Source organism: Saccostrea cucullata, unplaced genomic scaffold (genome assembly GCF_032062105.1).
Source record: "Saccostrea cucullata isolate Sc308-1 unplaced genomic scaffold, CSIRO_AGI_Scuc_v1 ctg29, whole genome shotgun sequence".
Classification (NCBI taxonomy): domain Eukaryota; kingdom Metazoa; phylum Mollusca; class Bivalvia; order Ostreida; family Ostreidae; genus Saccostrea; species Saccostrea cuccullata.
The window spans coordinates 360,121-383,520 of record NW_026936770.1 but is presented as its reverse complement, the minus strand read 5'-3'; the positions used below and the strand labels follow the sequence as shown (position 1 = coordinate 383,520).

General features: G+C 32.4%; 1 protein-coding gene across 1 annotated transcript; it reads left to right on the top strand.

Moving 5' to 3' along the window:
• The first annotated feature begins 13,094 nt into the window (after positions 1 to 13,094).
• Positions 13,095 to 18,420, top strand: LOC134246531 (cephalotocin receptor 1-like). Its single transcript, XM_062728915.1, has 2 exons — positions 13,095 to 14,230; positions 17,395 to 18,420. The coding sequence occupies exons 1-2, from the start codon at positions 13,264 to 13,266 to the stop codon at positions 17,580 to 17,582; spliced, it is 1,155 nt and encodes a 384-aa protein (XP_062584899.1). The 5' UTR covers positions 13,095 to 13,263; the 3' UTR covers positions 17,583 to 18,420.
• The last annotated feature ends 4,980 nt before the right edge of the window (positions 18,421 to 23,400 follow it).

The following is a 23,400-nucleotide window of genomic DNA, read 5'->3' as shown; positions in this document are numbered from 1 at the left end:
AAGAAGGGGACATTTTCACATCAGAACTAAGATTATTCCACAGTTTTATAGTTGAAGGAATAAAACTTTCATAGTATGATACAGTCCTACATAATGGTAAAGAAAGATTATTACCACCTGATCTCAAACTATAAGAGTGTTGCACTGGTTGGAAGGGCTGTAATAATTCGTTAAGATAATTAGGGGCAATACCATGGAAAATTTTATGAAATAATATTAGTTTATGATTTGTTCTTCTCTGATATAATGGCTCCCAGCCGAGTTCATCGTATAGATTAGATCTTGAGGAATTTACTCTAAGACCAGTAATAATTCTTGCGGCTTCTACTTGGACCTTTTCTAACAATTCTGCATTTTCTTGTGAGCAATGGTTGGAAGGGCTGTAATAATTCGTTAAGATAATTAGGGGCAATACCATGGAAAATTTTATGAAATAATATTAGTTTATGATTTGTTCTTCTCTGATATAATGGCTCCCAGCCGAGTTCATCGTATAGATTAGATCTTGAGGAATTTACTCTAAGACCAGTAATAATTCTTGCGGCTTCTACTTGGACCTTTTCTAACAATTCTGCATTTTCTTGTGAGCAATGGTTGGAAGGGCTGTAATAATTCGTTAAGATAATTAGGGGCAATACCATGGAAAATTTTATGAAATAATATTAGTTTATGAATTGTTCTTCTCTGATATAATGGCTCCCAGCCGAGTTCATCGTATAGATTAGATCTTGAGGAATTTACTCTAAGACCAGTAATAATTCTTGCGGCTTCTACTTGGACCTTTTCTAACAATTCTGCATTTTCTTGTGAGCAATTATCCCATACTACATCAGCATATTCAAGGACCGGTCTAATGAACGCTAGATATATCTTAAAGAATTTCTATCTAATGTGTGTTTTAATAGTCTTAAGATATTTAATCTCTTACAAGCTTTTTCGTAAATAGCATAAATATGATTATTCCAGCTACCATCGGATTGGAAAAGAAGTCCTAGATGTGTATGACTATTAGATTGTTCAATAATTTTTCCGCTTTCACCAAAAAGAATGTCTGGGAAAAGTCGTTGCTTTCTTGTAAAATTGACATTTTTTTGTTTTATCAGCATTGAAGTCTACTGCCCAAGAGTTTGACCATTTCTTTATTTTATCAAGATCGGTTGTAAGAGATGATGTAGGAGTATTAATATCAGTGTCCACTACTGCAAACAATGATGTGTCATCCGCGAATAATCGAATTTCATTATGTATGCCTTCAGTAATATCGTTAATGTATAATAAGAATAAAAATGGGCCTAGCACAGATCCCTGGGGTACTCCTGCATCAACAGTTTTAAAGGTTGAGGAAAAGCCTTCTACATTTACTTTTTGTTGCCTGTCAGTAAGGTAGTCTTTAATCCATCCCAAAATATTATTTTTGAAGCCTAAGTTTTTAAGTTTAAAAATAAGTCCTTTATGCCAGACCCTGTCAAAGGCCTTTGAAATATCACAGAATGTAAATCTTAAGTCTCGGCCTTTATCAAGATTTGACATAATTTTATCATATATTTTGACTAGTTGATTTATTGTAGAGTCACCTGGCTGGAAACCAGATTGATTTTTTTATATCAATTCGTAGTCTTTTATATAATTGTACATATACTTGAAAAGTATTTTCTCCATAACTTTACAGACAGAACTTGTAAGAGAAATTGGCCTATAATTATTAGCATTGTCGGGGCTTCCTTTATTTTTAAAGACTGCGGAAACATGTGCTTGTTTCCATACATAAGGTAGACATTTCTTACTGAGTGACATGTTAAAAAGTTTTGTTAATGGTTTATAAATAGAGAATTGTGTTTCTTTTAGGATTCTTGGAGATAACCCGTCTGGCCCTGGTGGTATAGAGGTATCTAAGATTGATAATTGATCAAGAACCTCCTGTTCAGTAATTTCAAAATCATAGAAGCAATTAATTGGAGGACCTGGTCCATGTTCAGGGAGATTAGGCTCAGTGTTTATGTGTGAAATATTTGCAAAATAATTATTAAATTCTTCTGCTTTATCAATAGGATGAACAAATATCCTGCCATCTCTAGATTTCAGAGGAGAAGGGGAAGTATTTTGTTTTTTAATCTTGAGACAGATTTAGCAATTCGCCACTATTTACCTGGAGGAATAATCTTATCGATAAGTTGAGAGGCCAGTTTCACTTTATAATCATTTCGAGCTTTTCGTACTAATTTGACTACCTCATTACGAATTTCTCTAAATTTTTTCCAGTGATTAGGATTATCTGTTTGTTTTGCTTTATGATGTATTCTATTTCTTTTCCTCATTTTTCTATGAATTACGTTTGTAATAAAAGATTTATCAGAGGGTCGAACAGTAATGACTTTCTTAGGGATATATCTATCGACTAAGGTCATCAATTTTAAATTGAAATTATTATTTACTTCATTAATATTCTCACAATAGAACACATCCTCATCCCATTTAACGTGATTTAAGTCGTTATTCAAGCTTTGATAGTTGGCTAAGTTATAGTTTCTTATGGTGCGTTTATATGTCTTTTGTTTGAAGGCCTTAAAAGATATGTCAACTATGACTGGGGAATGTGAACTGCATATTGGTGCATTGACCTTTGCAGTTTCTACCTAATTTACATCGTTTGTGAGGTCCAAATCTATACAAGTTCCTGTATTTGAAGTAAAATTAGTTGGTTCAGTTACCACATTAGAGATGTTCAGCCCTTGTAAGAGTTGTTTAAAGGTATTGTTACCTGCCGCTAACATATTTACGTTAAAATCTCCGACCAAAAATATCGACATTTCAGTATCTAAAGCTTTTTCAATGGTATTAGAAAAATTATTCCAATATTCAGAATTTGAATGAGGAGGTCTGTAGATTACTCCAACTAAAAACTTATGTTTCTTTGTACAAATCTCAACCCATAATACTTCAATATTAGGATCATTTATATCATTTTTCAAAATGAAATTTAACTTAGTAGATACATGTACATACAAAGCTACACCCCCTCCCTGTCTATTTCTATCTTTTCTGATTGGCGCATGAAAACCATTTATCAAGATTTCTTCATTACTAATACAATCGTCTAAATGTGTCTCAGTTATTGCTATTCTATCATTTTCTGACATCTCTGCATCACTAAGGTCAATCTTTGGCAACAAACTACATACATTATTATGCACAATAGTGATATTAGAAAAAAATGATGGACCTGGATTACTTTCAATACATCCGCAAAGTAGCAGTAGTTTTATGACAACTAGATTAAAATGATAATTGTTAAAGAGGATACAGTTGAGTAATAAAATAAGAAGAGGGTGAGAAAATAATTTTCGACTGTAACATGTATGTTGCTTATTCATATGATGATTAATAACACATTTAAGCTTAATCCATTTTTGTAGATCTGGATCTAACACACACGCACTCACATAAAACAAAATGGAAAAGAGTACAAAAGGAAACAAAAGTAAACAATAGGCAAACAAAAAATAAGTGCAAAATAGAACACACAAAATGAAAGTAAACAAGAGTAACACGTGCACAAAAACATGATAATGGAAAAATAAGGTATATATGAATTTACAGAAAATGTTGAAAGTATAATTTGATAGAACTTTAGCTAGAAGCATTAGAAGGAATCCGCCGTGACGTGGAGTAACTATCTGTGGTTTAGGTTAATTATTCAATTCAATTCAATTCCTTATTGGCAATAAAGCACATATATACAGGAATGTGTTTTACATTGGACACAAAATCTATTTTCTCTAGGAATGACAGGGTTACAATATCTACTTGTTTCTACGTACAACTTATGTGCACTTATTCTTAACTTGGAAAGATAAGAAAATAAATTCTTATGAAGTGGAAAACACAAGTATGGTTGGATTTCCAGTTTCTTAGCATCATAGTTGAATAATGTACTGTAAAATGACAGCTTACCGCATTGAGTATTGTTAATGTGTTGAAGTTCAGAAAAAAAATTATTTTCAAAGAAATTTTTAAGTTTAGGACTAAAAGTTTTAAAATCTGAGTCAAAGCTAAAATCTAACATCTTCTGTATTGATTTTACACAACTTTGCCAACATTTTTTATTTTCACTTGCCAATCGCGTATCTTCCAAGTAAGCATCCTTGAGTAAGACATTGCAATTATTATTTGTTTTTGTTAATTTTTCCAATCTGGAATAATATTTAAAAACAAGATGGTAAATTTTGGTATGTACAGGGAAAACACCTAATTCAATTTTTGTTGCTAAGTTTGATGCTTTATCATGGACACCTAAGATGTTTTTTAAGATAAAATTTTGGATTTTTTCAAAAGGAGTTTTATCAAAATTATTGGGATTTGTATTAAAATCAGAGATCCAAATTTCTGAGGAGTATGTTAAAATTGGAACAATAATTGATTCATATAGCTTTAACCACAAGCTGGGAGAGAGATTTGAGCCAAAGGGTAGTTAAAGCTTTAAGGCAAAATAAGCTTTTCGGGCTCTGGCAGCAAGGTCATCACAAGCATGTTTTGAATTGCCATTTGATTGTAAAATTATACCAAGATATTTGTACTTATCAGTAATATTTATATTATTATTGTTATAATAAAATGCATAATATTTCTTTATTTTTCTGGTAGAGCAAATCATAAACATTGTTTTTTTCTAAGTTTACATGCAACTTCCATTCTATACAATATCTTGAAAGACTGTCTATACAATTTTGGAGGCCTTCAGCTGACTCTGATAATAAAACAAGATCATCAGCAAAAAATAAGTGATTAAAAGTTAAATCACCTAAATATATAGGGTAGGTCATAACTTTATCAAAATAATTTTCAAATTTTCAATTATAGAATTGGAAAATGTTTGTTTTAATAATAGAATCGTAGAGCGCTTCGTGGACTCAGATGATAACAGCTGACTTATGAAAACAGAGTGACGAGAAAAATGTCTTTATATAATAGCAATGGGATGGAAAGTTATGCATGGCTTATAAAAACATGAGCATACTCACAGGTGAGTTGAGTTTCGATACGGTGTAGAAGTTTCCTGGGGAGACGAAGATGCGACTGACAAGTCGAGGCCCAATTTTACTAACTCATCCTCTCGTGTGATTGTCACGATTTTCTCGTTAAGGAGTTTCAGCTTGATCCGGTGTAACGACGAAAAGTGACCCCCGTTTTTTCTACGTAGAAATTTGACCCCCTGGTCAATATTCTACGTAGAAAAATGACCTCTTTTTCTGTAGAAATCATGGCCTTGGGGTCATATTTCTCCGTGTGCATTTTAGAAAATTGACCCCGTAGAATAATGACCCCCTGTAATTTTTTGATGCCAAAACAATTCATTTTAGAAGGAATATTCTTATTAGGCATATGCAAGCGGGTAATATCAAGCTGACTTATGTTTTAAAGTGTTAATTTCTGAAAGCTTTTAAGTTAAAATAACGAAATCAAAGCGATAGAATACCTTACATTAATGATACAAACTGTTTATCTCCACTAGAGGAAAACGGTATCAAAATGTTCTAACCCAAAGGCTATAAGAGCAAAGATACGAGAATTCATAGAAACTTTTATTAAATTTTATACCAGTAAGTTTCCACGGTTGCCATTTTAATTCTAAAAAAGGGTTATTTCCAAACTTCCGCCAGAGTTCGTTTGTACCAAACCAAATCTCAAATCTCTGTGTGCGGAGAGGCAGAGGACTATGGATAGTATGGATCATTTCTAGCTGACAGGTATGGTGTCAGAAAGAAAAGTTTCCGTATTTAATCAATAATGAATCTTTTTAATTTTACCCTGGATACATAATTTTTCAAAAGTTTAACGTTTTTTATCCCTATTTTTAAAACGGGCACGAAAAAGGGTTCCAACATAGAAAAATCGTATAAAAATATTTGATTTTCTATGAATGAAGTTTCAAACTTCTTTAAAAAAAATAGGGATGATTTAATTTGTAAAAATAAGTACTAAATTAAATTGCCTCTGACCTTAATGTATGATACAAGGAAAACAAAAAGTGGTTAGCTAAAACCTGTAAATGTCTTTTGTCGTTTGCTAGTGTTAACAAAATAGGGATTGTAGCATAAAACATGATTAACTAAAAAAAAAATAATAATAATAAGTTCTCATCTTTCCAAAAAAAGGCACATGTAGTATCGTTTTCCCCGTTCTATCATGTACATAAAAAATACATATGGTGATTTTAGGAGCTTTTTACCAATAGGAAAAAAAATTTTGGATGAAGAAAAAGTTGTTACTTTACATGATATACTTATGCCCCCGTAAACGAAATTTCCGGGGTTATGCCCCCGTAAACAAAGTTTCTGGGGTATATAGCATTTTACCTGTCCGCTTGTCTGTTTGTATATTTGTCCGCAAAACTTGAACCTTGCCCATGGCCATGACTGGGTAAGACTACGGCTTTCATATTTCACAAGTGTATTATTGTGACAAGACCTTTTTGTGTACAATCAATTTTGACCTTTTGATATTGACCTTTAATATTAAGTTTGACACACTTTTACACAAGGGGAATATGGAGATATTAACTAACAGTATTCAATATCAAAGTCTATAAAACAATACAAAATATAAAGGAGCAGAGCAGACACGAACCTCCGAAACATCAGAGATGGAATCAGGTGCCATAGAGGAATGAGCATCCCCTGCTGACCGGTCACACCTGCCATGTTCTCCCTGTCACGACTGGGAAATAACAGGAAAATCCTCCGCAAACTTTATGCACAAATAACGGAGAACAAAAAGCACGAAAAACATTAGTCAGCATTTGTTTCAATTTGATAAATTGCATTTGCTGACAATGTCATTGTGTCACCCATTGAATTAACGAAATGTTGACTTCAAATGAAATTGCCGATATTCTTGTTATTTATTTCATTAACTTGCTTGTCAATAATTTACTTCGTTTTAAAAATTGTTCATATGTAGAGCATGCTCTTGCGTATAGAATCAAGCGAGATATATACACTCCGTTTGCAGGTGATGAAGGTAAATCGCTGCTTAAGCAAGGGAATTTGACGATAGAAAAGTTTGTCATCACATTTATCATTAAGCCTAGTTGTTAGATTACCATAAACGTCTTTTTTCAAGTAAAGTTTTTTCAAGTAAAATATCCATGTGTGAGACAGATGTGTCAGACTCTGTGGTATCTTTCATCTCAAGCTAGCTCACAAGGATATATCGTATCGACGTAGGAATGAAAATTACCATTGTTAATTGACAATACATCGTCGATATATCTAAATGTTGAGTTGAAGGCCACAGCAAGTATTTTCTTCTTTTCACGCATTAGACTTCGCACAAATTCTGTTTCATGTAAATATGAAAATAGATTTACTTATAACGGAGCGCAATTGGTACCCATGAGAATTCCAATTTATTGTCGGAATATGTGGTCTTCAAAAACAAAAAAAACAAAAAAAAAACAGATATTGTCGATCAGTAATTCAAGCATCTCTTTCACGTCAACTTCAGAGTACTTGTGTGTGCAATGTGTTTTAACAAAATCTTTTTGCAAATGACCAATGACCATTGTAAATTTACAGGTTCCGATTTATTAAAAAAGCAGCTGTCATTGAAATCAAAAATCCTGGTTCACACCACTTTTTGAATATATTGTTGTGCAGTACACTAAGAGTTTTTCCTTCTCTACTGTCAATACTTTAGTGCGGAGTACAAAAGAGATTTGAATGAACATTTACTGGAACCCGCAATGGGTCTTTGTTTGGAATCCAATATATATCGGGTAATTCAAATTCATTTTTTCTCTGTGGAATATTTTTTTTTGAAATATTTAAAACTGACCTACAATTTTGAAGAATTTCTTCCTTATATGAGTATAAGTAGGATTACAACTTGTACTTAAATCTTAAAAGTTCTTCTAAAATACAATTAATGAGACTTACAAACGAAGACAATGTTGTTACCTGCTTTGTCGACAAGGACCAGTACGTACTGATCATATAATCTATCTATTTTTTTCACTTCTGGATTATTGAACACAGAATGAATGATGGTTTTCATATTACCCCTCAATCTTTGAATACGCGGTGTTAACATGGATCTGATACATTTAATCCATTGTGAAAAAAATCAACAATTCCACACTTTTACTTTAACATTAACTTTAGGACGGTATGTGCTAGAAATTTATTTTGAAGTAAGGGCATGACGACTAAGAGTTCATCAATTTGCAAAGGTAGTGTCTATGAAATCTCAGAAGAAAGGGGATGTAACGACAACCATTGTTCACGTGTCTGAGGTCTAAAAAGTGTTGAAAAGAGATTTTTAAGTTTTTATTTTAATTTATAGATATCTCTGAAGTTGAACTATTATTCACTCAGGTGTAAATTTTTGCCAGTTTTGGAGGAATTTGTAATATCATCATAAGAACTTCTTGATGTGTATTGTATTTCCTGTAAATAAAGGAAAAAGTATAGTAATATATAAGGTAGTTAAAAAGTATGTATTTTAAAGCAGAATAAATGCATACAGATGTATATGTAAGTTTAAAGGTAAGAGCCAAGGGAATTGAATTTATATAGTTAAACAATGTTGCTTTCGATTTTTCGGAGGTCCGTGTTTGCTCTGCTCCTATTTTGTATTGTTTTATGGACTTTGATATTGAATACTGTTCGGTATCTCCATATCCCTTTTTCTTGCTTCTGTGCTATTTTTTTTTCTTGCAAGAATTTTCAAAGATTATAGTTATTAGAAACGTATCATGCCATTTTCGGAATAATACCTTTGAATGAAAAAAACCCAAAATATATAATGATAAATTATGTTCTCGATGAATTAATATTCATTGGGATTCTGCAAGCAAAAAATATACCCATACCAGATACATGCATTGGTTGTGATGATAAGTTTGAGATATGGAATTGAATATAAGTTGGAAAGGATAAGATTACATAAAAAAATCACCCCTACTTGGATTTGAAAGTATGAAAAAATCAGGAGACACATATACAAGGTTTCATTGTATAAAATATAGGGGGGTCAAATTTCTATGAGGGTCATTTTTCAACGTGTGTGAAGTCGTAGAATTAATGGTTTGGAATGTTTTTCTACAGTCGAAATATGACCCTACTTGTCATAGAATATTGACCGGGGGGTCATTTTTTTCCCCCCGGTCAATATCACTTTTCGTCGTTACACCGGCCGTCGATTGTCCAGGTACTGTCTATTTTTTTCTCCCGCATAAGTCTCCTGGAAGTTGCATACAACTTACATCGTGAACTTGTGAGCGCTTCATTGATAAATATTTTACCCATATTGCTCGGATTATTGTTAAACGGTTTCAAGTTTTTCTTGTTTCTATAGACAAGATCACGGTCATGATAGCTAACGAAACGCACGATAACATCTCTTGGGCGTTCTTCGCTGCAGGGACCAACTCTATGGGATCTATCAATCTTTGTATGGTCATATTGGACATCAGTTCCCTGGAAAATTAGTTTGTTAATAACGTTGAGCACACATTTATCAGTATTCTGATTTGCTCCCTCCGGAATACCAGTGAACTTGAGGCAGTTACGACGGGAGTACTGCTCCATGTCGTCCATCCTTGTCTTTAATTGGGTGATTTCATTTTCCATTGAAATCATTTTGGCCTGCAAGCAACCTAAGATTCCAGATTTTATTGACTCATGTTTAAATATTATGTCCACCGCTTGTTTGACCTTTTGGTCACCTCCAGAGCGTTCTATGTCTTGTAAGATCACGCTCAAATTTCTTAGCTATGCATCTGGAGATTTGCCCGATTCACCCATAATGTCTATAGAGGTGTCTCCTGATGAATCAGGACAAGGTCTCTTATTTGGCTGGCTTGATTTGTACTTGTTAGAGTTGCGATTATTGTTGGTATTGGTTTTTCCCATTTTTGTTCATTTATGTTTATTTATTGTTTATTTCAACAGCCATGAACATACCTTAAATGTACAGCACAATTGGATATTATCACAAGGTATCGGAAAATGGCGGTGAACACTTTTCACAAATCCTTATGCGCAAACAAAGCCATGAATTGGAGCAGTGAAATCCCAGTTTATTACATTTTTTTAAACACTAGACACACGAAGGGATGTCCTTAACTGATTAATCCATCTATTGATCCAATTATAACTATATCCAACCAAGAAATTATGAGATTTGAAGAGATAGTCACAGAGCTGAAAAAATACATCAAGCCATTGTACGGACCCTTGACCCCTTTAATATCAAAATTAGTCTCTTTGTAAAGTTTGTACTTTTGTAGTTCCATCTCTATATGCAGAGGGTTTATATTTTGAGCGAAACCTGAGGTGGATTGCTAATAGGCGATATGAGGATCAACTTCTCACTCGGTGACTCTGGAGCAGATCCTCTAACAACTGAACCACGACGGTGACATCAACATTTATAAGAACGCCATATAAGAGAGGCATTTTTATAATGAAAAAAATAACGGAAAGTGCTTGATCTCGTACATCTATTAAACAATTCAAACCGTGAATAGGAAAAACTAGTGGCATAGAAATTTCTTTTAATCATGCATATTAAATTTGCGATGAAACGTAAAATTGTAACGTCGTTTGTCATTTGCATAATTATTTTGTTAAAACACATTCTGATTGCACATACAAGTACTCGGAAGTTGAAATCAAAAAGATGATTGAGTTTCTGATTGACAATATCTATGTTGTTTTTGGAGACCAGATCTTCCAACAACCTATTGGAATTCCCATGGGTACCGTTATTAGCAGACCTATTTTTGTTTTCATTTGAAGCAGAATTTGTGCAAAATCTAATGCGTGAAAAGAAGAAAACACTTGCTATGGCCTTCAACTCAACATTTAGATATATGGACGACGTATTGTCAATTAACAATGGTAATTTCCATTCCTATGCCGATACGATATATCCTGTTGCGCTTGGATAGGGAGTTTATATATCTTAGTTGATTTGATACGCAAGAGCATGCTCTACGTACGAACAATTTCTAAAACGAGGTAAATTTTTGACAAACAAGTTGATGAAACAAGAATTTCAGCAGTCGCGTTAAAAGTCATCATTTTGTAAGTTCTATGGTCGATGCAATGACCTTTCGAGCAAATGCAGTTTATCATCGAATCAAATGCTGACTAACGTTTTTCATACTAATTGTTAGTCCATTATTTACACTCTGAATTGACGACGGATTTTTCCGTTATTTCCCGATCATGACAAGGAGCACACGGCGGGTGTGACCGGTCAGCAGGGATGCTCACTCCTCCATGGCACCTGATCGCACCTCTGATGTTTCGGAGGTCCGTGTTTGCTCTGCTCCTATTTTGTTGTTATATGGACTTTGAGATTGAATACTATTCGTTATCTCCATATCTTTCTTTCAATCTTGACCCAAAAAGTAGCTAACTAACAATTCAACGATTTAATTATCCAGACGTTCAGAAAAGCGAGAGATTTTATAGCAAAATATCTCTTTGGTAACAAATAGATAACAAATATCATTTAGAATCGAACTAAATTATTTTTTTTTTAAATTCTTGCATGTAGTAGCTTTCTCTTGCAAAAATATCAGAACGATTTTTAAATGCTTTCTTAAACATACAAGAATATGTACATGTATATAGATACATTATTGATGCAAATTATCACATAACTTCATTGTATTTAATTCAATACGGTTTGGAGGTCAGTTTTGATATCAAAACACCCAAGAAGCCCCGTTGAAATTTATTCGTGGCGTTTCTTTCCAGATATATTCCGTTATTTCCCGATCATAACCAGGAGCACACGGCGGGTGTGACCGGTCGACAGGGAATGCTCACTTCTCCATGGCACCTGATCCCACCTCTGATATTTTGGAGGTATTTGCTCTGTTCCCATTTTGTTTCAAGAAATTTTGAGCACGAATACTCTTTCTCTCCATCTATTTCATTCTATGTATAAACAATTCCTATAAGGAGGTAAGTTATTGAAAACAAGTTGATGAAACAAGTATATAGACAGTCACGTTTGGAGTCATCATTTCGTAATCTCTATGGCCGATACAATTTAATGATCTTGTCAGCAAATACAATTTATCATTAAGTCAAATTTTGACAATCCGTTTTCATACTAATTGTGATTATCAAATATTCATTTACTAAATTGTCTACTGATTTTCCCGTTGTCATGTTCATGACAACGAGCACTGTTATAAATATAGAATTAAAAAGTCTTTTTTCTGCTTTAAAACTCAATAACTGTATCAAAACATTCTTTTCTAAAACGCCGTTTGTTGCATATCAGATATTAGTGAGGTCTCAAAATCGGTATCTACGCACATAAGCGAATAGGTATGCATGGAAACAATGTAAAATCCAATGCACAAATGTGCAAAGTAAATGATCTAAGCAGATTACACAATTGTCGATCATTAAAAATACCACTTCTTCCATTCTTACAAAGCTTTAACCATTTGAACATTGTAGTTTTAGATATACGTGGACAATGCAAAGAATATTGAAAACAATTTAGTTAATTTACCTTTCTGCAGACATATGTTTTCATATTTCGATGCTACGAGACGCTTAATGGCAATCTTGACTATCTTTAGACATTGATTATTTATAGTTAGCAATTTAAAAACACTCATAATTCATCCAATCTAAGTAAAAATTTCGCTTAAATCGTTTGAAAATATTGTAACGATAGATGTAAAATTTCATTATTTGTTACCAAGCAAAATTTATATTTAAAGTCAATAATTTTCCTGCTAGTGTTTGAATTCAATTGATTTTTGTTCTCCTCTCCTTTTGGAATCATATTTCCTTTGCAAAATATGACAAGAAAATGACACCTATGACTTGTCTAAAGAAAAAAAAAGAATTAGATTTCCTCTGTTAATGTTAATAACCAGCTACAAACGTGATACTGTGCGACAATCACCTACAGTCAGAGTTCCCTATCAGTATATATAGTTATCGGAAAATTTAACAGATCCAGTAATAAGGCTTGGGGCGGGGACAAGTATTGCAAATGAAGAAAAAACGATCATGATGGAACCAAGAGAGCAGTTCTAAATAATAAACGTAAAAAGGCAGAAGCTTTCTCTGGAATCAGATGTCAAGGTTTAATTCCATTGAATGGACAGCAAATTGACCTATGGATATATACTATGCTATCTCTTATCAATTAGATTTCCTATGTTCTTCATAACGATTCTGGGTGGTAATTCTATAATCCTGTGGATTTACCATTTTAATTAAAATGAATGACAAACTTCCTTTGTTTAATAAATCGTATGGAAATAATGTCAGCTCTAAATGTTTCGTCACAGCACAGTTTGCAAGATCAGATGCAACTAATCAGTCGGTTAATCTAAACAGAGATGAAACGTTGGCCCAGGCTGAAATTTCTGTTCAAGTTGTGATTTTCGTGCTGGCTGTTTTCGGAAATGCAACTGTTTTAGCAGTTTTGTTGCCAAGAAAAAAATCCAGGATGTATTTGTTTATGATGCATTTAAGTTTAGCAGATCTTTTTGTTGCCTTTTTCAATGTTTTACCACAGCTCATTTGGGATATTACTTACGTTTTCATTGGAAACGATATTTTATGCCGGTTTGTGAAATACTTACAAATCGTCGTCATCTATGCTTCATCGTACGTAATGTTAATGTCGGCCATAGATAGGTATATTGCAATTTGCCATCCATTTTTCAGTCATAAAATTCGTTCAGGAAGAGTCCATTTGATGGTCTTTATAGCTTGGAGCTTATCTCTCATTCTTCCAGTTCCACAACTTTTTATATTTTCTTACAAAATACGAGAAGATGGACAATATGACTGCTGGGCTACGTTTGATCCAGCTTGGACGCTGCAACTTTACATCACTTATTTTACATTCAGCGTATACGTTGTGCCGATGATTATTTTAACTTTTTGTTACGGTCGAATTTGTTTCGTTGTCATCAAAAGGAGCCGTAGGAATGAGCAGCTGGCCCTCAGCAGAAGAATATCTAGTTCTTCTATTTATCATGACAATACTCAATACAGGAATATGCAGACTGTAAAGTTTTGTGTAAAAGTAGAAACATGTCGACCCAATGGTATTTCTAGAGCTAAGATTAAGACGGTGAGGTTAACCCTAGCTGTGGTAATGTGTTACTTTATCTGCTGGACCCCCTTCTTCCTGTTTCAACTCTGGGCTGCCTATGATCCTTCAGCTCCATATACAAGTAAGTTAATCACAATATAATAATTTTTTTTCTCCTTTTAAAATAATTTTGAAATCTACATGTTACATCTTTACAAAAATATGATTTTGTAATCTACAAAACAAAAATTCAAATATACATTTAAACATGTTTCCAAAAAATCAGCTTTTCAAAGTGTCAGCTAGATTAAATATACCGAATTACAGAACAATAAAATCTTTTCAAAATTACTATTTATAATTCAGTTAATTATAATGTTTTCCAAAACAATTCGTTCAACGATCTTTGAAGGAAAAATTAATTATGCACAATAGTTTAAAATCAAATCTGAGCAATTTTTGAAAAGGAAGAGATTTATATAGGATAAAGGGAAACCCTTAGTGTTTTTATATGAAATCAAAGGTCGCCAAGAAATCATAAGTTATATTTTACAGTATATAATGTGAAACAATTACATTTCCTTAAATATTACTAGTGCTTAGAGGTAAGCTAAAACTTTATTGATTCAAGATATTTTGCAAATTAAACTATTATTAACAGAATACAATTCGCTAAATTAACTTATCAGAATATGACATTTATATAAAGTAAATACCATACTTATTCAGATATTGGTTCGCTCACACTTAATTGTGACGTCAACAAAGGAGATACAAGCACAAGATGTAAATTTTGCTGTTTCTGTTGTCAGTTGCGTGGGTTGACAACTAGCAATACAAATTCCATTCAAATATGACACCTTCATCAGTTTGTGTTCTGCTTATACGAAGGAAATATAATGCTATACCTCATGATTCAATCTATTTAACTTTTACAATTTATTTAAAAAGTTTAAAAATAAGAATAAAAAGTGCACTTGAACGAATTAAATTGAGAAACTCATGTATTCATGCATTGAAGCAAGTAAATATTGTTATGGTTTTTTTTGTTTGTTTGTTTGTTTGTTTTTTTTGTATTTTTTCGATAGGTGATTGTGAAATAATAACAGATATACTTATTTAGTACATATATGTAAAACTAAATATAATAATTGATAAAGACTAAATGTGAATTATCATAGCACCACGTCACAAGTTCTGATGTGAAACGACTGGATTTTATAGTGTGAAAACCTAAATTAAAAAGTTTAATTTTATATCTCAAGTTATAGGTACAATTAGAACAGGATTATACGGGAAAGTACTAGTTCCCTCTCTAAGAAGGAAATTCTTCAAAATCATATGTCAGTTTTGAATACATGTATAATTCAAACAACTAAATTGAACTTGAATACCATATCCATATTGGATTCCAAACTTTACAAACACAAAAGCCTATTTCTTTACTCCTATCTTAAATAATTACAGTAGTGATAGAGGAATTTCAGGAATAATGTGCAACAATTTCTTGGAGAAGTTGTTTTTAATCAGGTGTTGATACTTAAAAATTTCAAAGAACTTTTGGAAAATTAAATAAAAATCTTTTTTTTTACCAAATCCAAGGGCATAAAAACTTAAGACTTTTCAACTTTATATACAGCTATTCCCCACAATAAATAAAAGTCCAGAATTTTTAGTATCATTAACAGCTGCTTTTTCAATTTTCTTTTCATTCTTCTTTTGCAAATTATTTTGTAAAAACATTTTGAATGTTGAAAAAGTACTCTGAAGATGAGCTTGAAATAAAACACGTTAATGGTTATCTAATTACCAAGCTTTATGATAATCGTGATGACTTTAACTTTTCAATCGTCAACTACTTCCCTTACTTATGCAGTAATATACATTCATCACCTGCACACGGGGTTTATATCTCTTGCAAGAACATGCTACACGAATGAACAGTTTATAAAACGAGGTTTGTTTGTTTGAATCTTGTTTAACATCCCTCTCGAGAATTTTCACTCATATGGAGACACTCCACCATTTTCCGATGGAGAGCTGAAAATGTAATCCTATACTCGGCACTCGGGGCCATTGATCTTTTTCATGCAAGCACCTACTCTGAAAAGAGACCGCGGTAAATACAGTCTTGATCCGAAGGACCGGTCTCCACGTCCCACGAGGGGATACTAGAGCAGACGCTCTAACCACTGCACCAAGCAGCTAAAAGAGATAAATTATCGTTTAAAGTCATCATTTCGTAACTTCTAAAGTCAATGCAATGACCTTGTCAGCAAATACAGTTTATCATTGAGTCAAATGCTGACTAAAGTTTTTCATACTAATTGATAGGCGATTATTTACACACTATATTTTCTACGGATTTTCCCGTTATATCCTGATCATGACAAGGAGCATGCGGCGATGTGACCAGTCAGCAGGATATTTTCACTACTCCATGGTACCTGATCCCACCTCTGATTTTTTGACAACAAATATCAACATACGAGAATTTTGCATTAACTTCGTGGATAATTATGTTTTAATTAAACTAAATGGTGCTAGATATACTTTAATTATAGAAATTGTCTACAAAATTTTATGTACAACCCTTGTACATTACCAGGAGTTTTCAAAATTTATTAACTAATAAAAACTCTTGTTTTTATTGAAACACAATTACCAAACAAATAGCTAAACCTATATTTCGTGAAAATGTGATGCAGAAAAAAAAGTTTACAGCATTATTATACCATTATAAATAGCAAAAGGTCCTTGCATAATTGGAACTGAGAAATTATTAAGTGAACAAAAAAATGAAAACTACGCCTAGTTTGACCTTTTCTTAAATTTTTTTTTGAAAACCATTATTAGATTTCTTTACCTGTGATTTCTTGTTTTTCCATCTTTCCAGGAAATTATTGAAAGGAAGTTGCACTTGCTTGAACTTATTTTTCATTTTATTTTATTACTTCTGTCATTAACTATAAATATTGAAGGGATAAATTGGTAATTTTTAACTATCTAAAACAATTCATGCTTTCGTAAAAAGAAATATGAATTCTTTTTTGTGTAAGAAATATTACTGACTAACCTCCAAGAATGAAAAAGTAACCTGAAAATGATCACAATTATACAATGAAATTTGCTGCAATTAAATATTTCAAATTATATAAACACACTCAAATTTCTAATAATACCCCCTAACATTTTATTATCGGGGGGAAATATTCGATTACGGTGATTACAATTTAAGATTACCATACATTTAGGTTAACCCAGAGAAATGATGTAATTCTACTGGTATTTATATCCAAATTTCAGGTACTGCATTTGTCATCATTTTGTTGTTAGCCAGCTTGAACAGTTGTACAAATCCCTGGATCTACCTAGCGTTCAGTGATGGCTTCATGGACAGATTACGGCGCTGGAGGACAGGTCAACCGCCCGTCTCTCACTGTGTCCTCAGCGGATTTCCTAACCAAACAACAACAGACGGGGCTTTCCTATAAGGCACAAGACATTCACCCGGAGACAGTTTTTTAAAATTAAGAGAAATATATATTTAAAAAAAATTAACATGATTAGTAATACTAATTTTTTTTTAAATAAAAAAACCCAATCACTTTAGTGGATTGTTAATTATGTTTAGACAATTTCTTTTGCTTAACAGCCTGTATTGATCTTATATATCAAATGTTCCCTGCAATGACTTTCAGCGAATCAAGGTTGCTACAGATACCTACTCGTGCTTTTGTAATTCAATATTGAAACTTTTTTCCTATGAAAGATATATAAATCTTTACAAGTAAACTGATCTACACTTCTTTCATAATATCATTTAATTGTTGAGTATTTTATGGGAATTATTCCCCATAACGACGAGATTGAATCTTTGAAAACTTGAAAAGATCCAGCCTGTTACATTGTTTTGACCTTTACAATAAAAACAACATAATCATTAGGTCGCAATATGACTGACATGCCTCGTACAATTTTTAGACTATGTATGCGCTTTTTTACTCATATATTAAATTTTCACCTTTTACTAAATTTGTCTACAGAACATACTAAATACATACATAACAAGACGGATGCAACAGATCGACAAGGGATGACTACTACTACTGGGCACCTGTTCCCTTCTCTGTAATTTACGGGGTTCTTGTTTTATAACATGTTTACGGCATTGTATATGTATTTTTGTAGTTCTGCTTTGATAGATCAATGTTAGTTTTCTTCACCTTCCTAATTTTAGTTTAATGGTATATAGCAAAATCAACAGACGAATGAAAATGCATACCATAATTGATGAAATATCATTGAATGTCGAATAAAAATCTGTTGCTACAGACTTCTACTTTTTAACTACAGAAACTGTTGAATTCATTATGCTTAATAAAAATGGACAAACATTTTGCTCATTACTGGGCACAGTGAGTATCATCTGGAATTCAGCAAATTGTAGGAGATTGTAGGTGTTTGGGATGGATCATTGTTCATTACCTTTTCATTCTTGGAAAACTAAGTCTCCACAGACAAAACAGATGTTATTAATGAGGAACTCGCACATTTTTTCAATGTAAATCTATATGGTGGAAAATCTTTTCCCTCAGAAGATAGAGTCTAAAATTTAATACGCGTGGATCCTCATGTAGTTCAGAGTTTATTCTCCTCACGATATGCAGCACCTTATTAAAGCGTTCTAAAAGTCTGGAATCGCGAAGAGTTGACAAAAAGTTGTTGAATCTCTAAAAGGAATTGCTGCATGATCCTTCACTTTCTGGTAAGGTCAGTAATTGCACAAGTTGTGGGTGAAGCTGACAGAATTATCACGCTTATATAATTGTTCTTCAATAATCCGTGGCAGAAGTCGATATTCATTATCAATTCCATCCTTCGCAATTGAGGCATAAATGGCATGTTTTCAGGATTGAGAAAAATTTCCCACACGCTTTTGTCACGCATTTTGTTGCGAATAAATTGTTGGGTTTTTTCACTCCCTGCTATGTCATGCCTTAAAACAATAATAAGCGCTGCAGTTCTTTATGGTGGTTAATATGTCGGTCTAAATTGTTCATTTCAAAGTATTAAATTAAAGAAAAACCACTGATTATTTTAGCATAAAAAATTATGTTGCTTTACAGGAATTTTCTTTTTCGTGTAGATCATGTAGGTTCATTCCTTTATTTAAAACAGAGAGATAATAGCCAATATTCAAGCAACGTCTAGGAATACAGGATTGCATTTCAGTGAAGCATGTACATTACCAATTTCCATACTTTGAAAGTGCCTCGTTGAATAATCTTGGTTGCAAACACCAGATTCCTTTATCACAAATGCCACAATGACTACTTTACAAAGGTGCGTTACGTAATTCCCTCCTCTCTAAACTAGCAGACGAACACACTGGTACATGTAGGTTGGTTCTTGCAATAGAAATATTTCAATCTTGGGTTGATGTTTTAAACCAGATACGCCAAACTTCAAAAAACTTTATCAACTACAAATTTAAGACTTATTTATAATAAAATCTGCAAAAAAATTTTTAAAGCAGAAATAAAATAGACAAGACACGGATAGCTGTCTAAATGTTGCTTCCGATTCTTTAAAAAGTCACATGCTAATCAGTGGATGTGTTTTCAACTTAACATTAAATATATTCATCTGCACTGCCTACAAGTTTTTTAAGATTGTTTTTCCCCGAAATTATACCAAAAATATGTAAATTTGATCACTTCTTGAGGTAAAAAGAATTGGAGCTCTATCTAAAATATCCAACATATAACAAATTGACAAAATAATAGAATCTTAGAAGACGTCGCCTTTGATTTAATACAAAGTCATTTGTGGTTAACAAAAGCATTCATCACTTTGACATTCAAGACAATTTTGGAATATCTGAGCAAATAAATGGAGAATGTGCCATATATTTTGCATGGTGCATGATAAACATCAAGATAAACATCAAAATATACATACACAAAAAGGAAGATGCAGGTTTAGATTTTATGAAAAGTTACTAATTTGTAGTTATAATATCGTTTGATAGGATTAATACTTTCAAATCAATATTTTTCGTTGCAATTCATGAATATGCATCCCAATTCTCACTCACTAAATTATACCTATAGATTTTAAAGACATTTTATTACTTATTTTAGATGTTAAATTATATTAAAATGGATGTTTTGTGGTCCAGCGTTTCATTTTTAAAAGAATGGCATTCTTATTTTCCATATTGTAGTTCCATTTAATAATTTTCTGTCTTTCTTCCTAATAACTCTATTTTATTACCAGAACGTTAGCTTTTTTACGATCCGAGGTCTTGAATAAAGCCTGTTTATTGACTTTCGGATGGACTGATATTGACAGGGGTTATTAAATATCTTTTGCTGTGACAGTTTATATTAGATTTCATCAATCAAAGTGATAGTTTGTATAACTTGTATCACTTACAATAACTCTAAGATAATATTTGCTAATTTTCTCTATTTCTTTTGTGCATATTTAGATGAAGCTTGAATAGTATTTTTCTGTCTGTTTTTCGTCAAAACCTTTTGGCACCTCCTGATTGCTCGAAAAAGAGACTTTGTACGACATGTTCAAATTCCATGAAATGTCATATTTTCTTCAAAATGAAATTTCTTCAAATATAATATGAATTGTGAAGATAGGGAAAACAAAATCTCGCTTATATGCCAATGAAACAATAGTTCAAACACAGGGAATACACAGACCATATCGATTTATATTTAAACATTTAAATCTGGAAAACGAATTTGGAGGATTACACGATCAATTCCAACCGAAAAAAATAAATTTGGATTAAAATGTCTTAAAAAATGTTTATGTAAGACTTAATACTTTAATTGTTAACAAGGAACTTGAATTGAATTCTACAAGACTTAGAACGAGATGCTTTCCAACTTATACTATTTGCTTCGCTTCGAGGAAGGAAAATCTTCAAACTTATATGTCAGTTAAAAATGTTTAATGATCTTTGATATCAAATTGAATTTGCATTATCATATCTTTACTAGATATCTAAACTATAAAAGAAAGTTTATGCAAAATAGATACCTAGCAGGTTAAAATACATATATATATCCAAATGATATTATATATGGTAACAAGTAGAGCTTTTCTAAAAAGCTTACCGTCTTTAGCAACAATCTTAAACAGTAAACTGATCTACACCTATCAGGCCGTATAATTCTTTTCAATTTTGTATTTCTACATTAGCTTTTTACTGGCATTAGCCCTACCACGGTTGTCGCTCGGTCATCTCCTTAAACTTGACTGACCGAGAGCTTTCGGCAAACCTCGGCTGATTCCATTCCCTTTTTCAAACAAGAAAGGGGAAAAGAATAATAACAAATTGTAAAGCCTGCAAGCTATAAAAATCAAATTTTATTTATAATGAAATTAAAGAGACATATTCATTTATTGCTGTAAAAAATACCATGTTATTAAGAATTAATTACTGCTGATTTTGCTGTTCGTTTTGTCATTTTTTTTAAGATTGTAAATCTTGCAAAATTGTTAAGTCGTACGAAAATTAGATCATCAGAAAGTTATCTCCCTTGCCTTGAACAGCATTTCAACCAATGAAATAATTGAAAATTTTCTCATCATGCAATTTCTACCAATCACAAAAGAGAGGAAGTGCATAGTCCGAAGACTGTAAAAAACTTCAACTATACAATACCGTCTTCCAAGGAAGACGGTAATAAGGAAAAGTAATCAAGATACTAATAGAAAGTCCATTGAGACAATGTAAACTTGGAGAAGAGCAAACAAAGTCCTCTTAAACACAATAGAAGTGTGATCTGTTGAATTGGAAGATTAAGCATCCTTTGTCCATGAGTAATAACCACAGTGTGCCCATTCTCATGTCCAGGAAAACAGAAAGATCTGTAGACAATTCAGTGTGATAAAGGGGCTTATTATTTGTATGGAAAAGGATTGCAAATATTCGACTTAATGTTAGATTTATTTGATAGCAAGTTAATTCCATCCACTATGGAAATTGCAAAATGCTGATTGTGAACATTCTTGTTCCATCAACTAGTCTGAGAAATGTTCCTTCTGATATAGATGTTCTTGCTTATCGAAACAAATGGGAGACAACAACTCCAAACGTAGATGATACGGGTATATTACTACATAAATAAGGGAAACAGACGATAGAAAACTCAAAGTCATCCTGTTAATCATAAAGTTTACTGGTAAAGTTACCATTGACGTCTTTTTCTAGTAAGCAATTAAAATATGAGACAGTTGTGTCAGACTCTGTGGGGGAAAGGTGTTGACGTTGAAAAGTTTCTGATTAATACCTATTTCATTTTTTATGTAGGGCCTTTTTGTATTTGACCTGGAGTTTTATATTTGGCAGCTATCATTAACGTGGACCTCAAAATTTTAAGGAGTATCATGGGGGTAATGTTGTATCTCATAATGTGAAAACTAAATAGCTAAAAAGAAGTTCTGAGATTTATTGCTTATATTGAAAATGGATAAAGAAAACTCTTAATTTTGACAGTGGATGTTCTTGAAAGGTATTGGCAACAAATTTAAAACAGCTATACTGATTAATCAAAGGATATACACGTAACAAAAGTTATACATTTTGTGAAAGGAAGGACCGATCTCTTTGTTTGGTTTGTTTTATTCATTTTCTTGAAGAATTTGATGCAATTTCTAAAGGCTCGTAAATTCTTACCCAGTGATTTTTACTTTGATGCCATATAGATATGTATTCTTCTGATGATCAGAAATCATGGTTTTACTAGGTTCAAATTTAAAATATTGAGTTTCTAGATATGTACTGCAAGAATGGTATAAAGCCAAAATTTAGTCTAAAATTGTTGTCTTTTCGGATATTTCTGACGAGAAAATACTTAAACTCTGCCAAATTGTAGAAAAATCAGAGGGAATTTTTCCAAAATTTTTAAAATAAAAGATCTAGCTGATTTTACAAAATGAGATACAGAGTATCTTAAAATAAATCCTGATCGGTATTTGGCATTTTTCTCTTTTTTCTATTGAAGTTAAATTTATATGCCTATGAAAGTCGTCTGCAATCAGCAACAGCAAAATTCATCAACAAGAATATTCTTTAAATTTTATGTAAAGGGGAATTTAACATACATATATATAAGGAGTTATAAAAAGTGCTCAAATGCTCAAAGACATATATCTCATTATACCTTGTTTGCGGTTCACTTGATTTTACCCATTTATTGTAAATAAATGTTCAATAAAGTTAATATTCGGACATATTTTCTGAATTATTAGGTTCATAGACATACATGTACCATATTTGAT

Bases quoted from the DNA above. Each gene is read 5' to 3' on its own strand.
- LOC134246531 (XM_062728915.1), top strand. From the start codon at position 13,264: ATGAATGACAAACTTCCTTTGTTTAATAAATCGTATGGAAATAATGTC. The intron at 14,231-17,394 runs GTAAGTTAATCA...TCCAAATTTCAG, and splicing joins TCCTTCAGCTCCATATACAA to GTACTGCATTTGTCATCATT.